Raw genomic sequence first — 21,864 nt, forward strand, 5'->3', positions numbered from 1 at the left:
TAAATGCTAAGAGCATCTGACATTGTATAGATAGGTAGATCTCAAATTAATTGGATTGATTCCTTGGAAAAACGACTTTCCTCTTAGATATGTATTTTTATTCATGCTATTCATCGCTTAATAAATGTGTATGTTTATTAATAAAACATTGCTTATTGTTTCGGCCGGTGATTTTGTTGAAATGTCATATTAAATAAAAGATAATACCTGGACTGAGAAGAATTAATTTCAGGAAAATTAATTTGGGATTTATTTATTTATTAAAACTAGAATAAGAAATAACTCAAAATACGACAGTAAATGCAAAGGAATGCAACATGGAAAAGCATTAAATTGCCATGTTAACTGTGGCAATGATAGAGGAACAATTTAAGTAAAATCCATGTGTGTTCTCAGTTGTTAGGCCAGACATAATACTGTTGATTTTGGACTCTTCATTATCATAGCTATTGACAAAACAACACTTGAACTGACAGTTCACCCTAAGTGTTTTAGGGGGGCAAAATAAGACGGGCTTTATCAAAATGTCAAATTTCTCTATTTTGACAGTTGACTGACTTTTTGACTGAAATCCAATGCCAGAGGGATTTACAAATACAATTATATGGTGCACTTGATTTGTTGCAGCAGTGAAGCAGCTGGTGTGGGAATACCTTGCTCCCCACCCCCCACCCCATTTCATCCTCACAACAAACCTCTGAAGTGGATTAGGCCAAGAAATTATGACTGGTCCAAGGTCAGCCATGGAATTTTGTGACAGAGTGAGGATTTCAACACTCGTTTCCCAGTATCCAGTGTCCTCATACACCTCGATTGTCCCAATAAAACCAGGATGTCCAATTTTTTAATTTGAGAGCATAACGGCCACTTTAGGCGCCATGAACCTATATCACAATTTCACAATGATGTTGTGGCTCCCCAAAAAGTGTATTTTGGGGCACAGTGCTCTAGTTTCTGACCCTTTAGTACACACATCAGACCATTAAAAGTTCAAGGGCCTGTGACTTCTAGGCAGCTCTGTTATGGACATTCTTCAGACGATTATGACACATTGTTACATCACTTGTGTGGAATGCTTCAAAGCTACACTGAAACTTTTTTTTGGTAGCTGTTACATATGAAGCAGGGGTTCTTTTCATTACTTTTCTTAGTGAAACCAAGAGATTATGATGACTGGGAAGCTCTTAGTTCTGGAAGGAATTATACAAAGATTACCTGATATTTTATTCATAAAAGTTTTCCCAGACAATGAATACAAAAATAGATGCTGCTGCATACATCACATAAACAAGGCAAAGCCTTTTCATCCTTAAGGATCAGGTTTTCTTAACCTTACTTTAGATGCTTCTATTCCTTGGTTACTTTAGTACCTATAGTAGGTCAGGCTTGGGGGTCAACCCAGTTGATGACTCATCAATAAACCAACAGTAGCAAAGAACTTGTTTGCTTACGTACATTATCCATATCCCCATCCTCTGCCTTTCCCCACTCTATTCTGTATTCATACATAATTTTTCCACCAGAGGTCCTTCTCTAAATATCCCTGCCACTCTTAAGGCTTTCTTTATCATCATCATCATCATCATCATTACTACTACTACTACTACTACTACTATTTATATGCTGCCACCTGACTGGGTTGCCTGGATAGCCACGTTCTAGACATTTATTTTTTTTAAAAAAACTTCCAGGATTTTAATTGATTTTATATCTACTGCTTTTTGTATTTTTACTGTTGCTACAATAGCTGCTTTAGTTTCTGATATAATTTTTTCCCCCTTCCAGTAGCACCTTAGAGACCAACTAAGTTTGTTCTTGGTATGAGCTTTCGTGTCCATGCACACTTCTTCAGATACACTGAAACAGAAGTCACCAGACCCTTAAATATAGTGAGGGGAGGGGTATTACCCAGAAGGGTGGTGGGAATGGGTGATCAGCTGATAGGTGTGGACAACCTGTTGACGACTGTTAACGACTACAATTGGTCTTACAGGAAAAAGCAAGGGGTGAGATGGCTAAAGATAGCTTTGTCATGTATAATTAGATAAGAATCCAATGTCTTTGTTCAGACCAGGTCTCTCCATGGTTTTAAGTTTGGTAATTAGTTGCAATTCAGCCACTTCTCTTTCCAGTCTATTTCTGAAATTCCTTTGTAGTAAGACAGCTACCGGTACTTTGAGATCTTGTATAGAATGTCCTGGGAGATTGAAGTGTTCTCCTACTGGTTTCTCTGTCTTATGATTCCTGATATCAGATTTATGTCCATTTATCCTTTGGTGTAGGGTTTGCCTGTTTGTCCAATATAGAGAGCTGAAGGGCACTGTTGGCATTTGATGGCATACACAATGTTAGAAGATGAGCAATTAAATGGTCCTGAGATGGTATGTTTGATGTTGTTGAGGCCAGTAAATGGTGTTGTCCGGGTGTATGTGGCAGCAAAGTTGGCATCTGGGTTTATTGCAGGCTGTGGTACCAGTGTCCATGTTAAGTCTGGTTGTGGTATTATTGTGGGTGAGGAGTTGTTTAAGATTGGGTGGCTGTCTGTAGGCGATGAAAGGTCTTCCTCCCAGAGCTTGAGAAAGAGAACTGTCATTGTCTAGGAGAGGCTGTAGATCTCTGATGATGCGTTGTACTGTTTTAACTTGGGAGCTGTATGTGATTACTAGTTGTGTTCTGTTATTTTCTTTTTGGGGTCTGTCTTGCAGCAAGTTCTCTCTGGGTATCAGTCTGGTGTTTCTGATACGTTTTATATTTGTTCTTCACCTTTGAACGTGAAGCATTTTCTGTTCCAAGCAGGAAAGTTAGGATCCCAGACAACATTCTAAATAAATGTTTCAAGATTACAGCTTGAATTGCATTGTAAATGAAAAAAAAAATCTTTTGTTGTTGCCCTTGATGGGGTAAAGATCTTACCTGTTGATCTTTTGTATAAAAGTGGGAACTATAACTCTGGGAAACAGCATAAAAACAACATGAACACCACATTTTAACATCCCCAAAAGTTCAGCTGTGATGAATGCAATTTAGTTTGGTTTCTAACCCACACTGAAATTTATCTGAGATAGTCAGTAAACCTGATTTAGAAATAATTTGTGGAAATAGCTTGCTTGCTCTTAATGAACATACAGGTATATGCAAATCTAGACCTGCAAATTATTGCAAATGTCTTGCAGATTTATTTCTTTGAAGTGTTGTTATAAAAGTGTAATTCAATGGCCACCAAAGCCAGTATTGCTTTGCCAAAGTCAATGTAATGGACACTTAATCAACTTGTAAAAAACTTAATTCCTAAAATGCCGATTCTCCAAAGCAATGCAAACCTAAAATGAAAAACACACTTAATGCTGCTGACATTTTTGATTTATGCTCTTTTAAAACATCTATGAAGGTAACAGAAAGTGCACGGCAAAATGTCTGCAAAATCAAATTAATTCTGGTTTTATTCTTACTTCTCGCTTGAATGGCCAGTGGTTGGTTTTAGGTGTGATTTTTTTCTGATTTGTCACCTATGCCATGAACAGCATTCTGTCTGCTCCCTTGGAAGAAAAATGGAATTTAAAAATAATCAATGAAGAAGAGCAAATATATCATTTTGTGTATTTAGGCCTTGGTTACAGATGAGTATGAGTTCCTTAAAGCAGTTCTTCTCAAGCAAAATATTGATCTGCACATATGTTTATGGAAAACTGAAAAGGAATGATACCACTCCTTGACTTTCAAAGGAGTACTTGCCAAAGGTTGCCACTGTTGTAATCTGCAGCTTGTTCCTCTATTAACGATGTAATTGATACAGTTATTGGACTGAATAATTCTGAGAATAAGGAATTACCGATAGATAAATGTGAAAATTGAATATTCTCACATTTCCGCCTTCCTTTTTGAATAAAATTAGATTCATTTTATAAAGATGCCAGAATGTTGCATTACTTTGGGTTCAAAGTCTTTATTGTAACAATACCTCCCCATTTGTGGAAGGTTCTCCCCAGGGAGGTTCACCTGGCGCCTTCATTATACACATTTAGGCACCAGGCAGAAATGTTCCTCTTTAGCCAGGCCTTTGACTGATTGACATCCAATGCCCTGTGTTGGGGAGAGTGGGGGTTATTGGGTTGTTTTTTGTTTTTATTATGTATTTTGTGTTTTTATATTATGATTCTATGTTGTAACCTCCCAAAGACTTGCAGGTATAAGGCTGCATACAAATTTAATAAATAAAAATAAAACATTTCATGTGGGTTACAGGTGGGTAGCCGTGCTGGTCTGCCATAGTCGAAACAAAATAGAAAATTCTTTCCAGTAGCACCTTAGAGTGCTACTGGAAAGCATGCTACTGGAAAGCATGCTACTTTCGTGTGCATGCACACTGAAGAAGTGTGCATGCACACGAAAGCTCATACCAAGTACAAACTCAGTTAGTCTCTAAGGTGCTACTGGAAAGAATTTTCTATTTTATTTCATGTGGGTGTTAATATAAACTATGGAATGTAGCCCCACAAGCTGTAGTGCACTTATTTGTTTTTTGAAAATTTAATTGTTTTAAACTGTTTTTAATACTAACGCTGTGTTTTAATTGTTGTAACCTGCCCTGGGACCTTAGAGTAAGGGCAGGCAATAAACTGTAATAATAACAACCGCAGCAACAACAACAGCTGCTAACTTGGATGGCTTTAAACAGGGGTCAGCAAACTTTTTCAGCAGGGGGCCGGTCCACTGTCCTTCAGACCTTGTCGGGGGCCGGATTATATTTTGGGGAAAAAAATTGAACGAATTCCTGTTCCCCACAAATAACCCAGAGATGCATTTTAAATAAAAGAACACATTCTACTCAAGTAAAAACATGCTGATTCCCAGACTGTCTGCAGGCTGGATTTAGAAGGCGATTGGGCCTGATCCGGCTCCCGGGCCTTAGTTTGCCTACCCATTCCTTAAAAGAAGATTAGGCCAATTTACAGTGTATAGGAGTATGAATGCCTTCTGGCCCTGCTGACTAGATTGTATCTCCACTGTTGGAGGCAGTATGCCTCTGAAGAGCAATTACTGGGAATCACAAATGGTGAAAGTGCTGTGCTGCTGCACTCAGGTCTAGCTTGCAAGCCTCCCATTGGCACCTGGTTATCCACTGTGAGAACAGGATGTTAGACTATAATGGACCTTTGTTTTGATTCAGTAGAGTGGTTCTTAAGCTCACAGTCACAGGCAAGGCTTATAGATGCTGAACAACAGGGAGTTAGCTTGTAAAGGTAACCTTTCCACCTGTCAAAAATAGTGGCTGGTTATCTGACCCCAAGGTGAACTCCTGTTTCCACAACTGATTGCCCCTGGGTTCCTTTTGAATTCACCAAAATATGCTTTTGAAATTGAGATACAGTCTTGTGTTCCTTAGAGAGGCAATAGCAAAGAGCCTCTTTACTGAGATTTCCTGATTAGTTCTGAAAAAAGAAAGAAAATAAATGTGCTTTAGAGGCAACTGAATATAGGGTTGAAACAGGAAAAGGGTTTACCTAAAGCAGTGGTGAGTAACCTCTGTCTCACAGGACAAATTTGGCCTGCCTGGCCTCCCCATTTGGCCTGCCATTTGTTGACGAAATATGTTCAGAGGGTGCAAGATTGGATATCTATGCTAAGCTCTTGATCCAGTAAATTTCAGGATCAGATCTTACCAATATATACAATCTTTGTTTTGAAATACAGTGGTACCTCAGGTTACATACGCTTCAGGTTACAGACTCCGCTAACCCAGAAATAACACTTCAGGTTACGAACTTTGCTTCAGGATAAGAACAGAAATTGTGCTCTGGCAGCGCAGCGGCAGCGGGAGGCCCCATTAACTAAAGTGGTGCTTCAGGTTAAGAACAGTTTCAGGTTAAGAACGGACCTCCGGAACGAATTAAGTTCTTAACCCGAGGTACCACTGTAATGTCCTTGGTCATCTGAACAGCTTTCTCAGAAGCGATGTGGAAAGCACATTAGGTGCATCATTCAAAGTACATGCCGTAAAGCAAATGCAGAGTGCAGTTTGTATTAGACATTTAATGGAAACACAACCACTTCATTAACTCTGCAGACTTATTATGTGCTCCATATTATTATGTGGTCCAAACAGGCTGTCAACAAGCATTACGTTTTAAGCAGCTTTAATTTAAATGTGATCTTTGCTTTAAATTTAGACAATGCCTTCAGGAATCCATATGACCATAAAACCAATTATTTCTTTATGTAAGCATCGAAATAACCCTATATGTGGCAGAAATTTAAATCAGCCCTTTGCTCGTTGTCCCCATCCATCCCTGAATTAGCAATACCTTAAGTGTGACTCTGTTAGGAACATGATATATTGTACTAATACACTAGTAAAAGCACTGTGCACCCAATAATTTTGGTCTGGAAAACAATGTTGGCTATTTTTGTGGCAATAAAGCTATTGCATCTGACTGTCTATTCAACCTGAAACCTTTAAGAAAGCATCTTCCTCTTGAGAATTCCATTACAGCAGTATAGTAAAAAATGGATGGGCTCCCTTCCCAGAGCACTGCAGCATTTTAAAAAAAGAGTGTCTTCTCTCTTTCCCCTCTCTGTTGCATTATTTAGCTGTTAGAGTGGTTGCTTCGATGGTTGTGTATATTTTGAGGAAAATTCCATTTTAAAAACTGTGAATGGCTAACCCTTTTTATGCCAAAAAACGTATTATTTCTTAGGAGGAAATAAACCATACTTGATCTTCTTGAAAGTTGTAGTTCATAGGAAACAATTTAGGCACAAGTTCTATTTCTATGCATTTAACTAAAGGTCAAGCTAGATGTGTGCATGGGTTTCCAACCCCTGTGTTTATCCCAAATCAATAACAAGGAAGTAATGTTTTGTCCAGTTATGTTGGAAGAATTTCAGTTAGTTCAAGGATGTGGGCAAGGTACATAGATAGGTGCAGGCAGACACTTGCATTTCCGACCCATAGCCCTGGTAAATTGTCCAGGCACATAGTACTGAAAGCTGGCCAAGTTATTTAGGCACCCAAGGCAGGGAATCACTTTGCCTAATGGTAGGGCCAGCTCTGTCTGCTTATCTAAAAAAGCTTCACCTGTTTTACTTAATGCACATTTGGCAGTTAGATGCATGGCAGCAAGGAGAATGTAAAAGCTGGAAGTGAGTAGTTTTGATTGCTTCAGGACACAGTCCTATGCATGCTTACCAAGAAGAACATGGATAGGCTTTGGCTACTCCAGCATAACCCTGTGAATGCTGTCTTAGAAGGAAGCCCCCTGCAATATTCAATGGCTGTTACTCCCAAACAAGTGTGCATAAGATTTCAGCCTTCCTCCTGGATAAATACGTTTAGAATTGCAAGTCCACTAGGAAGCAAGTCTAAATTAACTCAAAACAAAATAAAATTAAAAAATTCCTTCCAGTAGCACCTTAGAGACCAACTGAGTTTGTTCTTGGTATGAGCTTGAAAGCTCATACCAAGAACAAACTTAGTTGGTCTCTAAGGTGCTACTGGAAGGAATTTTTTATATTTTGTTTTGACTATGGCAGACCAACACGGCTACCTACCTGTAACTTAAATTAACTCAATGAGACTTACTTCCAAGTAAGCATATGCCAACTACTTTTGTAATCTTCTCTTTTATTGGTAAGATCCCTCCTGTCCCCTGTGAATGCATCCTGTTGGTCCCAGACAACCACCAAGGTTTCTCAGGTTGTTCTTTAAGCCAGTGAATGATTGCTGGGGCATGGCAGCCCATTGCTGAATGGAAGTCACTTTAAATCTCACACTATTTGCTCTCCTAAGCAAGCCATAAAGACAAAAACAAGGACAGTGAAAGGCAGGGGAGGAGAGTCATTGGTGTTTAATCCACCACATCTCATTTTCATTCACATCCCCCTCTTCTGAGATTTGTAGTGGATATGGAGGACAATATTTCAATGCAGAGCGACAGGAATGAAAATGCCTTTAACAAAATTAATAGCCTTTCCCTTTTACCTTGGACACCCCAGTGAACCACCTGCACTCCTTGCCTCATTTCCAAATTTACTTCTTTACTTACAATGTTTTCTTTTCCCAGGCAGGAAATTCCATAATTGAAGTGCATCCATAAAAAAGGCCCTGTGTCTGGTACTCACCAAACAAGTCTGATGTAAAGGGACACAAGATAACAGAGCCTGGGATGACAACCTTATAGGTTAGGGAAGTTCGTATGGGCAAAGGTGCCTCTTTGAATTACCTCTAAATTTGGGCAAAGGGGGTTCTTTTAAGATTATGATCAATGTGGGCAGAGGCTTATAGATTTGGCTTTTCCTGAGCTGCCATGGTCCAGTAATGCTGCAGGATTACAGCTCCCCAGGCACCTGGGGGTGGAAGAGAACAGCTGAGAATTGAATCAGCTGAGCTTAAAATATGATTGAATTTTAAAGCTGCCATTTATAGCTTAAGGCCTTTGCCTTGTAATAAATACCGTATATACCCGAGTATAAGCCGACCCGAATATAAACCGAGGCACCTAATTTTCCTACAAAAACCTGGGAAAGCTTATTGACTCGAGTATAAGCCGGTTCACCTTTGCTGCTGTGGAGGAGAAGAAGGAACGAGCAGCCCGAAAGCAACCCTTTGGGCTGCTCCTTCCTCTTCTTCCTTTGCCAAGTTTGCATTTATGCGAGCAGTTCAGGAATGGAACAAGCTGCCTGGGAAGAGTAAAGAACCGCCGTTCTTGTACACTTCTTAAGGAATGGTTGACTGGGGAGAGCGGGTGGCGGCACGAGCGGAGAGAAAGGGCTTCTTTCTCGCCACCCCCACCACCCGCCTCACTCGAGTATAAGCCGAGGGCAGCTTTTTCAGCACAAAAAATGTGCTGAAAAACTAGGCTTATACTCAAGTATATATGGTATATTAAAGACCACCTGCAATTCTGTGCTCCTCTATGTCTTTGCACATCTAAACAAAGGTAACAGAATTTCACCAGACCCAACTAGTCCACCGAATGGGATATATTACATGAAAAGAGAACCCAGCTAGATTTCAATAACCTTAAGATGATGATGATAAAAAGTAGCCAAGCCTATCTGTTAAATTCTGTAGCACAGCCAATGTCCATAGCCCTCATTGTCACAAAGTTGTGACTCCTCTTTCTTTCCTAATAGCTTGATCCTATGTAAACACTTCTTTTTCCTGCACAGAGGCAGCCTGTGGAGTTCATGGCTGCTGGAGGTCACAAAGTCATATAGTGAAACAAGATTATTGAGGTAGCTAGGTAATTTTATGAATAATAATACAGTTATTTGTGCTGAGGTGAAAGTAATTAAACTGTGTACTTCAGGAATCAAAAACAGCAGTTCTTTAATATAGTTTGCTGAAGGCTAAATAAAGGCTTGCAAGACCAAATGTTCTGACCAGATCATTATGATCTGAAGCAGATGAAAATGAAGCAGTTGCACAATGACCCACTTCAGACAACCTTTTCTAATTTTGCATACTATTGTTTGGACCATTGAGAATTTACTGTGTGTTGATATATTCTCTCCCTTCCCTGCCTCCTCCCATGGAAGATTTCTAGCTTCATTTTCTTGTTGGTTATAACCATAGTTTCCTGTGATATCAAAATCAGCCAAAACTATATAACTAGGATTGCCTCAAAACCATGGTTTGCAAAAAACCAACCCATACATAATTTCAAGTTATGTGTTGGGGGAATTATCTCAGCTAAGCCACTCAGTGCTACAAAGTAGTGAACCACAACCCCAAAAGAGGTGCTACTTCCATACTGCAAATTGATGAGATATTTGCATACGTTATACAACAGCCAAAGAGCCTCTGGTACATTTGTCATATAATCCTTGCACATTGTAGACAGTTTGGGGGCACATTTCCAGGTCCAAAAGGTGGTTGCCAGAGGCTTTATTGGACTTCGATTTTGCCCTGCAGTGTATATCCTACTATACATTCCACACCCTGTGGCAGCACACTGCAGGAAAAGACCAATAGCAGTAGGCAAGCTGTCTTTTAATGAAGTTTGTCTGGTATAACTGATCTTTTCTTTCAAGTACCTCTGATAAGCTTCAGAGGAACTCCAGGGTTCCCTGAAACACAGTTTGAAAACTACCAATCCAAAGCATCAAAAGAGGCTGATGTGATGTATCTCAGGTATCTGAAATTATATTTCTAAAAAGAAAAGGTGTCTAGCTAGCACCTAGGCAGTAACCTGAAGTTCAAATGGGTGTGCAGTCCTAAACTGGTTAGCCTTGCTTAAAGCACTAGCTCCACAAAATTACTGCTTTATTCCCATAAGCTTAGAAAATGATTGACTATATAGTTCAAGGGACCCGGGGAAGGTTTCAGAAGAATTAGTGTTAAATTCAGGAGTTCTTGACTTCAATCTCTGTTGTTAAATGGGACAGAAATAAGGAAGCACGGTAGCAATAAGCAGAGTGAGCATAGGACTCTGGACATTTTTGATGGACAAGATTCTGATAAATGTTTGTTGAGCAATTGTTCTGTGACACTTAGAGGGTCAAATTCGGACCTAGGGAGGCTCTGGTGCAAATTGGATGATTTTGGGCCTCCCACTGTTTCTGGGCCTAATCAACCTCACAGGGTTGTTGTGAGAGTAAAATGGGTGACATGTTTGAAGAAAAGGCATGGTGAAACTCTTAATAAAAATAAAACAAAATGCTGGTTTAATTCTATGCATCAGTAGCTCTATGAAACTTTAAATTATATTGATCTTCTCACAAAAGAGCAAAACATTTATTTCTGCCATTTTAGAATTGTAATTATTAAGATTGTGGAGTACTTCTGTTATTTTTTATTACATTGATTTGTGGAGACGATGATGGCAAAACTCCCACTGATTTAATGGTTTTGGACTGTGTACTCTGTTTTGAATGATCATAAGAGAGTTATACCAAGTTATTGTTATTGTTATTGTTATACATTGCTTCCCCCCCTGACTGGATTCAAGGCAGCTTACAGATAAAAATAAAGACTGCTAAAAACAATTTGGAAAAAAAGCAACATTTAAAATAATTAAACGTCGATAGAAATAAAACTATATACATACATAAAATCTATTAAAACCATACCAGTAATTAAAATTAAAACAGCACAGCGCCATCCCTTTCATTAAAAGCAGTCAGTTCCAAAAAACGTGTTGGGATTCCCACTGTTGCAACACCCAAACTTTGAAACAAAATATCAGTTTTATTTCTTACAAAGATTTTTGAGTAAATAAGCATGAACCACTCCTACAACTTTCAGCTTCTTAGCATCAGAAATATAGTCGTCGTTGCTGTTCTAAATAGCATTGTTTCACCTTCTAGAACACGATGAATGTCTCACAAACCAACACAGCTGTGATGAAAATGCACTCTGCTTCAATACTGTGGGAGGACACAACTGTGTTTGCAAGCCCGGTTTTACTGGAAATGGCACTGTATGCAAAGGTAAGGTATCGGAACAAAAACCAAATTGTTTATTGTCTTGCTGGATTTTACCTTTTCATTGACAAATGCTAAAGCTGCCTTTGTACCTGGAAGATGAATAATTCAGGCCCAACAACTTTAAGCAGAACCAATAGAAACCCAGTCAATTTATTTTAGCATATACTCTTCTTATAAATAATGTGCTGCTTCACACCAGACAAAGCAGTGATTTCATGTTTACCACCAAACGCAGTGGAGAATTGTGAGCAATTACAACTCCCTGGAATATGCATTGATGTAAAACATTCAGTGATAAACGCACTGCCAGTATGTTGTGTCAATATCTGCTTTGTGTTTCATATAAGTGTTTGTATTTCATATAATCATAGAATTTGTAGAGTTGGAAGGGACCATGAGGATCATCTAGCCCAGGCTTCCTCAACCTCGGCCCTCCAGACGTTTTTGGCCTACAACTCCCATGATCCCTAGCTAGCAGGACCAGTGGTCAGGGATGATGGGAATTGTAGTCCAACTTGGGGCTTGAACCCACAACCCTGAGATTAAGAGACTCGTGTTCTACCATCTGAGCTATCCCAGCTGTCATTCATTGGTTTTCTTTTGCCCAGAATGTTGGAGAGGTTGTGATGGACAGGCTCTGGGTCAGCCTCCTGTTGATCCAGCAACCAGCGAGAGCTGGTGGAGACTAACAACCAATCAGGAGTCAGGGAGCAGGGAGTTAAAGTTGGAAGCTTACAGTTTAATTGCCAGATAGGGAATTGACTTTCAGTGAGGACTATTTGTTAAGATAGGTGGGCGCTAGCTGCCATTGTGGGCAGTTGGGGGTTTGGGCTATTTGAGTGGGGTTAGCTAGTCAAGGCAACACAGTTTGAATTCCTCAAGGGGAAGTTGGATGAGTGAGTGTTGCTGGATAGGAACACAGATAGCCATTCTAAATGGGAAAAAGTCTACCTGAAATTTGGTTTGGAAAAGGGTTCTGTTTAACAATTATCTGCAAAGGGTGTGTATCTTAAACTAGGTTTCGTGAATAATAATAATAATAATAATAATAATAATTTATTTATTTATACCCCGCTCATCTGGCTGGGTCTCCCTGGCCACTCTGGGCGGCTTCCAACAAATATTAAAATACAATACAAAGTCACAGATTAAAAACTTCCCTGCATCATTGTTAAATAATAAACCCTCATAGGGTGAAATTAAATAAATCCTTAGTTTCGTTCCAGAAGTCCCTCCTTGTACTTTGAACTTCTGGGTGGGGAGTGAATAGACATTGGGCCATCTTTACATAAGTTTAATATCTTGCAACTCTTTAATCTTAAATGCTATTAGTTATTTCTAGACCCCTCCTGTGTGAATAGAAGAAAGAGTTTTATCCATCAGCACACCGACAAAATCAGTCATGTTGCCCAGCCTCCATCTTCAGGGATGTCACAGAGGCAAGCAAACTTTGTTATCGACTGAGTTTTTAAAACTTCCATAGTCTGTAATTGAAGGCCTTTGCTTCCTGCCAAGGGAGTGACAGTCATTAGCTGAATAAGCATTCATGCAACATTTTAAAACCCACCAAACATAGACAGAGCCATTTGTATGGGCCTGGCTCCCTCCCTTCTAGCAGGATGTCAATTTTCTTGAGAGGATCGCAGCAAATGACCCCCCCCCCTCCACAAATATGTTTTTGAGCCTTAAAATGTCAAAGCACCATTGAATGAAGGCTGTGCATCCATGGAAAAGGGCCTATCATAGCACTCCTGCAAAGTTCAAAGAAGACCTCAGGCTGATGCAATTAAGCCCATCAGATTTATCACTGGCAATGTGACAAGCATCACATTAGACACTTCCTCACTTTTTAAGATCATGGATCAAAACATGATGGGCTGGAAGGCTGCAGTGTCTAATACATGAGCAAGGGAGGCTCAAAATCCTTCCTAGTCAGGCATGTAGGAAGTATCTATCCAACATATCTATCATAATGTCTTAATTAGACTAAAGGATGTTGAGAGACAAAATATTGCGGCAGCAGTAAACAAAATTTGCTCTCCTATATTCTATGATTTAAATATCCTCGATAGGGTCAACTACGTTACTAAACTAATAATACCAGCCCAACGTAGGGCATTTATGTTGGCCCGACTGAATATCTTTCCCTCGGCATTTGTCAGGGGTAGATATCAGAATGTTCCCAGAAACAAGAGATACTGCAGATGTCCCCTGAATGTCCCGGACACTGTGGAGCATATTCTCTTTTATTGTCCACTGCACAGTACGCTGCGTGAACGTGTGTTATCCCCCCGTTTGGACGGTTTGGAACCGCAGCAGGGTGGAAGTGTTGGATTCTGTCTCTCTGACATCGACCAAGGGGTGACTGCGGGGGTAGCTGAATTTTTGGCAGCAGTGCTTCAAGGAGCACTTTAACAGGAGGAAATTTTAGATTTTACTAACACACACCATACATCAGCCTATGAGTTTAAATGTTGTTTCTTTGTGTATATATATTTTAAAGTTTTTGTACGTGATTCTTGATCTTGCAATTTTATATGTAAATGCCTAATAAAGGTTTGATAAGTATGTAGGAAAGTACCTTTGCCCTTGGACTCAATACAATTAAAGGCTACCACATTAATTTAAAACGCTCACAGTGTGATAATTTAAGATATTTACAGTGCTTTCATTTTTTGGTATTTGCAGTTCATGTCTACTCTCAGGTAAGTGGGTATAAGATTGTTTCCTTAATATTTTGGTTTTTACAGTAGTATTGTGGGATCCTTTCATTTTCCTTTTTTTAATGGTTTCAGCTTTCTGCAAAGACGGTTGTAGAAATGGTGGAGCCTGTATCGCTTCCAATGTCTGTGCCTGTCCACAAGGATTCACAGGCCCAAGCTGTGAAACTGGTGAGAAATCCTCTCGTTGACTTGCAAAGCCAGTCCTACATTCTTACATAGTCATACAAAAAAAAAAAAAAATACTATTTGCTAACATGTATCTAAAATTAAGTGCAGCTGTGGAAGGATAACTAGATCATTTGCTCCATGTTTCTTTTCAGTAAATTCTTCTGCATCAAATGTAGTCCTGGAATATATTTTTTGCATCACTATTTTTGGTACATAGATTCTGCAGCAGCCTTGCATGTATGGAAGAATTGTTACTGCATGTATGTGGGCATTATTTTAGTTTTAACTGTGATTGTTTTCAATTGTTGCTACAACCTAGAATTGGAGTTGTACAGATCTTGAATTTATGTTTATCTCAGGTTAAAGCAAATAAGCATTTTTCTGCTGCATAGATATATTGAAATGTTATCTAAAGCTAGGTAATGACAATATTAGCAATGCAGAGAATGATAAGTACATTATATTATAGCAGTAAGCCCTGCTGAGTTCATTAGAAATTATTTCTATCTTATGGCTATGATCAAATCAAACTACTTGTGTGGCTTACAGTGTACTGGGGCAACAAGAGGGAAAGTCTGGGTTTTGAAATTTATGCAAAAAGCTTTCCAACTGTGTAGTTTTTATTTCTATAACCCTGTTTGTCTATGTCTACTTTCACTCATGCATGCTGCAAGTTACATAAATTGAAGAACTACTACTGATCCATGAGCAGAAAGCTGTGTGTGTGTGTGTGTGTGTGTGTGAGAGAGAGAGAGAGAGAGAGAGAGAGAGAGAGAGAGAGATTTGCATTCCATCTCTGATTGAAAAATGAAAATAGAACTTTAGCATTTTGGCTAAAATCTGAAAATTGCCTTGATTTCTGTCAGAACTGCCTCTCCAAGGTTCATATGATCTTACTTTGGTTGCCATTCTGATGCCAAGGAATGTATTCAAACTTCAGTGTAGTCCAATCTTCCTTGTGAACAATCTTACCTGTTCACTCATAAGCTAAACAGCATTTGTACAAAACATTTGGAAGGAAGGTGCTATAAAGAGATACAGGATAACCAAGCCATAGTTCTATCAAAAAGATTTTCAATCAGCTGTCAGGTCTCTGTGTGGTGTTGTCAAGCTCTAAATAGCAATGGTCCACCTGAGAAGTGAAAAATAATCCTGTTGTTCTTAGGTAGAAACCTCAATTGTAGTAACAGTTTCATTGAGAAAGAATACATCTTTCTCTGCAAATGGATGGGGCTATTTTCTAACTTTACTTGGGGGCAAATAATGCATATTTGTTTGTTTTGCTTTGGGTGGTATCCAGTGGTGTCACTCAGCTGGTGGTAAGGCTTCTAAGGATCTTAAGGTGGCATATATGGTTCTCTCCCTTCTCATTTAATCCCCCACAACAATCTTGTGAGGTAGGTTAGATTGAGAGGCAGTGACTGGTCCAAGGGCTATGGTCACCCAGTGAGCTTCATGACCAATAATACATCATTTTTCTGTTTTGTAACTTCATTTGCATAGCTGAAGTTTGGAAGATTTAAATTCAACTCAGGTTAGAGGCTTGCCCAGGTAATTGCTATAGATTAGATCTCTCTAAAGTTATGTGTCACATTCTGTGGAAGCTAAACATTTTGCATGTGTGACTGCTGCTCTTCACTGCAACTTTAAATTAATTTGTTCAGGTGCACTGGCCATGATAATAGAAAGATTTAGATTATGACTGTTCCTAGGGGAGGCTTGCATAAAATCCTTTTAATTCCTGTACTCATGGTTTCTTAGAGAAATAGTTTTACTAGTACTCAGAATATAATTTATTGTCAAAGCTGCCACAAAGCTTGTTAAGTGTGCTGATACTGCTAAAGCTGCTGGAGTATTTAGCACTTCAGATTTACTGCCGTGTTCAGATAACAGTAGTCACAATAAACCCATACCCAGTTGATTTGTAAGATAGCTAACTGGATTTGGTATGAGCAATTATATATGACTCCAGGTGACCTTACCAAATTCTAATCAAGAAAGTTTGTCCACATTTTTCCTCAACTCTCAGGAGAGAAGTGAAGCTTCATTTTCCCTTCTCTGGTTTCTTTTCGTTTCTTCCTTTGCCCATCCCATTGAATGGGTAGCCAGGTAGCACAAGGACAAGAACTTGCCTCTTCATGCTTCATCTCTTGTAAGGCAATGAATAGATTCACTCACTAAAGAGGAAGTGAAATCTGTGGTTCCTGATAGGTTGCTGATCAGCACTCAACATCAGCCTTGTACCTGGCACTGCTCAGGAATTCTAAGAAACCCAAAAGTCAGAGCAGTTTTGAAAGGTTCAGCCCACCATCTAGATTCAAAATGGACTCCAACTGTATCCAGTCTTAGACAAAAACCAGCTCTGTGATGTCAGGAACCATTATGCAAAGTTTGGTTATGACATATTGAGCAAACGACTTTCTGAAGTATATAGTAGATACAATCTAAAGAAAGAGAGAACATAACTGAAGGATCTTTTACATTCTGTGTGCCTCCTAGCCCTATTTCCATAAATCAATCTTTTGCCCTGCTTTAATTAGTATTCAGGATGAATGTCTGTTTCTACAGATGTAAAGATAAAATAGGTCACCATTAAAGTTTGTACTTTTCACTAAGTAAGAAGTGTGCCAGGATTTAATAAGTCAGACTGGGGTCAGTTTCCCTAGTTCCTTTTCTGCCATAAAGAAATGCATTGTGGTTCATTTTTCCCCTAGCAACTTAAATGTTATACAAAATAGAATTTTCCTGTCAAGTTAATCATGCAGCTCGGAAAGCACTTTGAGGAGTCTGAAAGGGAGAAGAAAATTGCTTAGTCTCTGCTCAGACTAAGGTTCTGTTTCCTTTATTTGCTGCTTTTATATTATATTTTAGTCAAGGGATCCCCTGCACTTCTACATGAAAGAGGAATAACAATTGTGTCTTTTGATAATTGCCTTCATATCTCCTTGGAAAAATTAAAGACTTCTTTGACAACAATAATGTGAACATGTTCCTAAACATGTGTCAATAGAAGTTCACAAATATTGTCTTGGTTTGGTAGCTAGCTATTATTTCTTCGCTCATTTGCGTTAGGGGATGTAGAAGGCAAGAAACAGCAAGAGTCTCCACTGCTGCTCATTGAAGAGATTACCTTCTCAAGACTCTGCCAAAAAGAATCCTACTTACTAGACAGCCAAGGGGACTGGCCCTGGTGAGCTAGCAAGTTGATTTGCGGGTCTCTGGGTATAGTACCACAAAGGACCAACTTGTGTGACCAAAATGGAAGCTTTGTAGAGCAGCAGCCTCTACAAAGAAAATGAATGCGTGTTGCAGCTTGGGTTTTCTCCTGACTTGGCCACTGCAACCTTCTCCCTTACTAGCCTTTCATTATTTCTTTATCACTATTACATCTCCATTCACAACTCTGCTACCCAAAAAGGTTCACCTTCCTTCTTATTACTAAGATGACATGCAGCCCCTTCTTTAATCACTACGCTGGTGTCCTCTCTACTCACAGTGTCACCACAAGCTCTTCATCCTTCAGAGCTTTCCTCCATCCTCTTAACTAAACTTCAGTATGTGGAATTGTAATGAACATAGAATAATTCAGTGCAGTCTTATGTGCATCTACCCACTGGGTTAAACGAGACATATTCTCAGGTAAGTGTGCATAGGATTGCACCTGATACTTCAAGGTCCTATATTCCCACCCCTTGCATTTCTTCCTCTCTTTACACCCCCCCTGCTGTATTGCCTGCTTATATATGGTTCTTATAACTATATCTGGTTTTATTTTGGATTTTTTCTTATTCTTCTTATTCTTTTTATTATACATATTTTCTGGACTCCCTTGGAAGGAAGAGCAATTCACAAATGCAATAAATAAATAAATCCATTGTGTTGAATTGCAGATTGCAAGCTCCAAGGGGTAGTAGGAGCCTGCCTTATTATTATTATTATTATTATTATTATTATTATTATTATTATTATTCTGTAAAGCACCCTGAACACTGATTGTGCACTGCATAAATAACAAAATAATTTGGGGGGTTTCCTGAATATTTATCTTGCTTTTGTTTTACTAAGAGATCTTTGAAATGAAAAGGTTTGATTCTGTTCGCTTCAGGATACAATGCTAATGTATAGAGGAGTGGCCCGGAAAAACTGTCATCACTATCTTATCATGTTGAGTCGGTCCCCTTTCCTCTGTCAAGACATGTGAGGAGGTGGGTTTGGGGGAAGACATAGAGGAAGACCTCCCATTCTCTGTCACAAATGTGTGTGACCCTACACAAGGCTAGGGAGAGAGGGAGAACAGAACTCTATTATTTCTTATGGCAGTCTTTCATTGCAGAGGTGCTATGCTTGGGTGGACTGGATCAAATCCTTAGTTCTTAAATTTATAGTGTGGCATAAATAAAACATGAATATGAAGATTCAGCAATACATTATGAATATAATTTCTTTCCACATATGAAGAGAATAAAAAATGACCTTCATTACTCACTCCAAGCTCCTTCCTTTATGAATTATGGTCCATTATATTATTATAGGAAATAAAGTGAATAATGACAACAGCCATCCCCCCCTTTATTATCCCTTTCCCTGTATTCAATTTAGAGGTGGCAACAATATTCATATTTAGTACAATATACATATGGTCTACGTTCAGCCCAAGCCTGTATTATCACTAAAACATTGTTTTAAATAGATTCACAAAATGTGTACTTTTCCATGGACACGTGAATCCAGAGTAAAGGAACAATACATTACCCATATAAAAAGAGCAACCTGATGAATGCAACTGTTATCAGGCTTAAATCTTGGTCCAGAAAAGAGAAGAAAGTTTGTGAATGCGTATTTCTTTGAAGGATTGCAACTGTTGCAGATCACATGCATAACGGACAGAAAGCCGTTCCATACACCTGCCTTCCATTGGGCAGATGGGAAGGTGCATTTCATTGGCCTTGCAAGGCTGGTGCCTATACATCCATGAACTCAAGCACTAGGCATGTGCAACATCATGACAAGGCTAGGAGCTTGGACTACATATATCCAGTTTTTACTTTTCATCCTAAGCCATGGTAAGCCATGTGCGACAGGTCCCACCTCTGTATAACACCATAATGACCAAGGGTTATCTTGAGGTTTTTGTGGTTTTGGAAATGTTAATTTAATATACGTGCAGAAATTGATTGATGGAAAGTTGTTTTAAAAGGATTTAAGTTAAAGAGTAAATATATTGTAATGACAGCCTTGGCTATGTATACCTGAAGGAGCATCTCCACCGGCATGGTTTAGCCCAGACACAGTGATCCAGTTTCAAGGGCCTTTTGGCATTTCCCTCACTATGAGAAGTGAGATTATAGGGAACCAGGCAGAGAGCCTTCTCAATAGTGGCACCCACCCTGTGGAATGCCCACCCATCAGATGTCAAGGAGATAAACAACTGTATGGCTTTTAGAATACATCTGAAGGCAGCCGTGTATAAGGAACTTTTTAATGTTTGAAGTCTTGCTGTGCTTTTATATTTGTTGGAAGCTGCCCATGGTGGCCGGGGCAACACAGTTAGATGGGTGGGGTACATCTGTCTGTCTATCTATCTATCTATCTTGGAGGTAAGCTTGGACTCACTCCCTAGCAAGTTGCCCCTGGATTGAAGCCTAAGGAACAAAAGGGATGGAAATAGGAAAGAATCCTGATGACATTCTGTTTAGCCTTTTTAAAGTGTGCAGTTGAAAATAAATACTCTTTCTGATACTATCAGGGAGTTAGATGCATCATCATCATCATAATCAGTTTTCTATTTTTCATATATTTCAAAACTATGAAGGTCATAGGAAAACCAGTTTAATTTTAGAGCATGAATTAAGAGAGAGGCACAGAAAGCAGATGTACCTAAAGATTCTGTCTGAGTCAGTATCTAAATATAGTAATACAGTATTTTCAACTAACCTATCTCTTTAATGGGCAGTGACATAGCCAAAGGCACATATCCTAGTAGACAAAAATATGTTCCCCCTTTTAAATGAATTCAAGCATGCACTCAATTCATCATGCCTAATTAGGTGCTATGAATTATCATCTTCAATTTTTATAAGTGTCATATGTTTTGATGCTATTGGCTGCCTAATGAGAAACTATTGTAGCCTCGGTTGTTGGTAGGGTCTGTGATTGATCAATTTCTGACAACAAAGAGATGTTAACAAGGCCACGTGGTAAAGCATTCACTGAAAAAACCCACACCTTTCATAATGTTTCTATCTAATTTTGGAGCACTGCCACTGCCGCACATGAAATAACAACACGGCTGAATTTCCTTTCGCTGGCATTTAGCAGGACTTATAGGGGTGTGCAGAAAAATCAATGGGGGATCAGGAGTGTGGGAAATTACATACTTGAAGAATTAATGAACTATAATTCCATACTACATTCTCAATCACATTTTGCTTCCTTCTCATTAATGGAACTAAATTAGTTTTCCATGGACAGGGTACTTTAAAAAACAAAACAAAATACCACAGCCATGCTCTTACAAGGATACAAAAAGCCCTGATATGTCGTAGGAATAAGTTTGCTCTTTCACACAACACGACAGCAGAAATATTGCATTGAAGAGCAGCATTAATTCAACCTGTTGAAACAGTTCGGAAATGGATTCGCTGTAACCAATTTCCTCTTTGTGAGAGATTAATACTTTAAGATAATTCATGTAACATTTTTGCTGGGTTCTCGCTTTCAGCATTACAGGAGCAGAATATCCGCTAGTCTTCAGAGGAAAAATAGGCAAATTTGTCATACACCGGGCCAGTCCCCCCCCCCCCCATGAGTAATTACTGAGCATTTATTAGTTACAACATATTCTAGGTATAGAATGTCCTCCATAGAAATGCTTGTTGTCTAAGATGTTGCCAATCTGGCACCAAGTAAAGACCTAGTTTTATCCTATTTACTGTGTTTTGGCTTTTTAAATAGTGAATTACCTTGATACAAAATGTGATAGTTTGGGCACCGTTTACTGTTGAGCCAGACCACATCAGCTGGTAAAATGGAACCTTGCTTGCTTTATCTATTTCTGTTCCTCTGCAGGATGCTTATGCCGTGTGTTGTTGTGCTATGGCAGTGTAGGAAACCAAAAGACTGATAGCTTGTTTAAACATGGAAATAGCTGCCATATATCAAAATACTTCCAGGATGTTATGGCTCCCAAATGGGGTCAAAGATCCATGCACAATCTCAAATAAAATATGTGACTGAGGGCTGTGGTGTGCTTGAGTATGCTAAAACTGTACTTGTTGAATATAAAACACTGGTAGGCTTTGCAGCATTAAAATAAAACCTTTTATAGCCATTCCCAAAAGTTTAACAAAGAGAGCCAAGAAAATATTGATGGATTTTTTCAGGTAGGTTTGGTCTTGCTAGTAGATACGGAAATGCTCAAGATAGGTATACCAAAAGCAGCTTTGAGATACTTCTTGCAACCCTACTGATCTGAAGTAGATATTGATGGTCAACATATAGATTTGTAGCTGAAAGGGTCAGCTCACAAAAGAAGTCCCTGGTTCAA

The 21,864-nt window shown here is 39.1% G+C and overlaps 1 protein-coding gene across 2 annotated transcripts in view; it reads left to right on the forward strand.

Moving 5' to 3' along the window:
* Window positions 1–21,864, forward strand: part of NELL2 (neural EGFL like 2) — a 114,467-nt gene that overhangs the window by 70,554 nt on the left and 22,049 nt on the right. For both annotated transcript variants that reach the window (XM_033161656.1, XM_033161655.1), the window contains exons 14-15: window positions 11,308–11,430; window positions 14,223–14,318. In XM_033161656.1, the coding sequence (XP_033017547.1) occupies window positions 11,308–11,430; window positions 14,223–14,318 (219 nt within the window). The remainder of the gene's footprint in view (window positions 1–11,307; window positions 11,431–14,222; window positions 14,319–21,864) is intronic.

This window comes from Lacerta agilis, chromosome 10, assembly GCF_009819535.1.
Source record: "Lacerta agilis isolate rLacAgi1 chromosome 10, rLacAgi1.pri, whole genome shotgun sequence".
Classification (NCBI taxonomy): Eukaryota; Metazoa; Chordata; class Lepidosauria; order Squamata; family Lacertidae; genus Lacerta; species Lacerta agilis.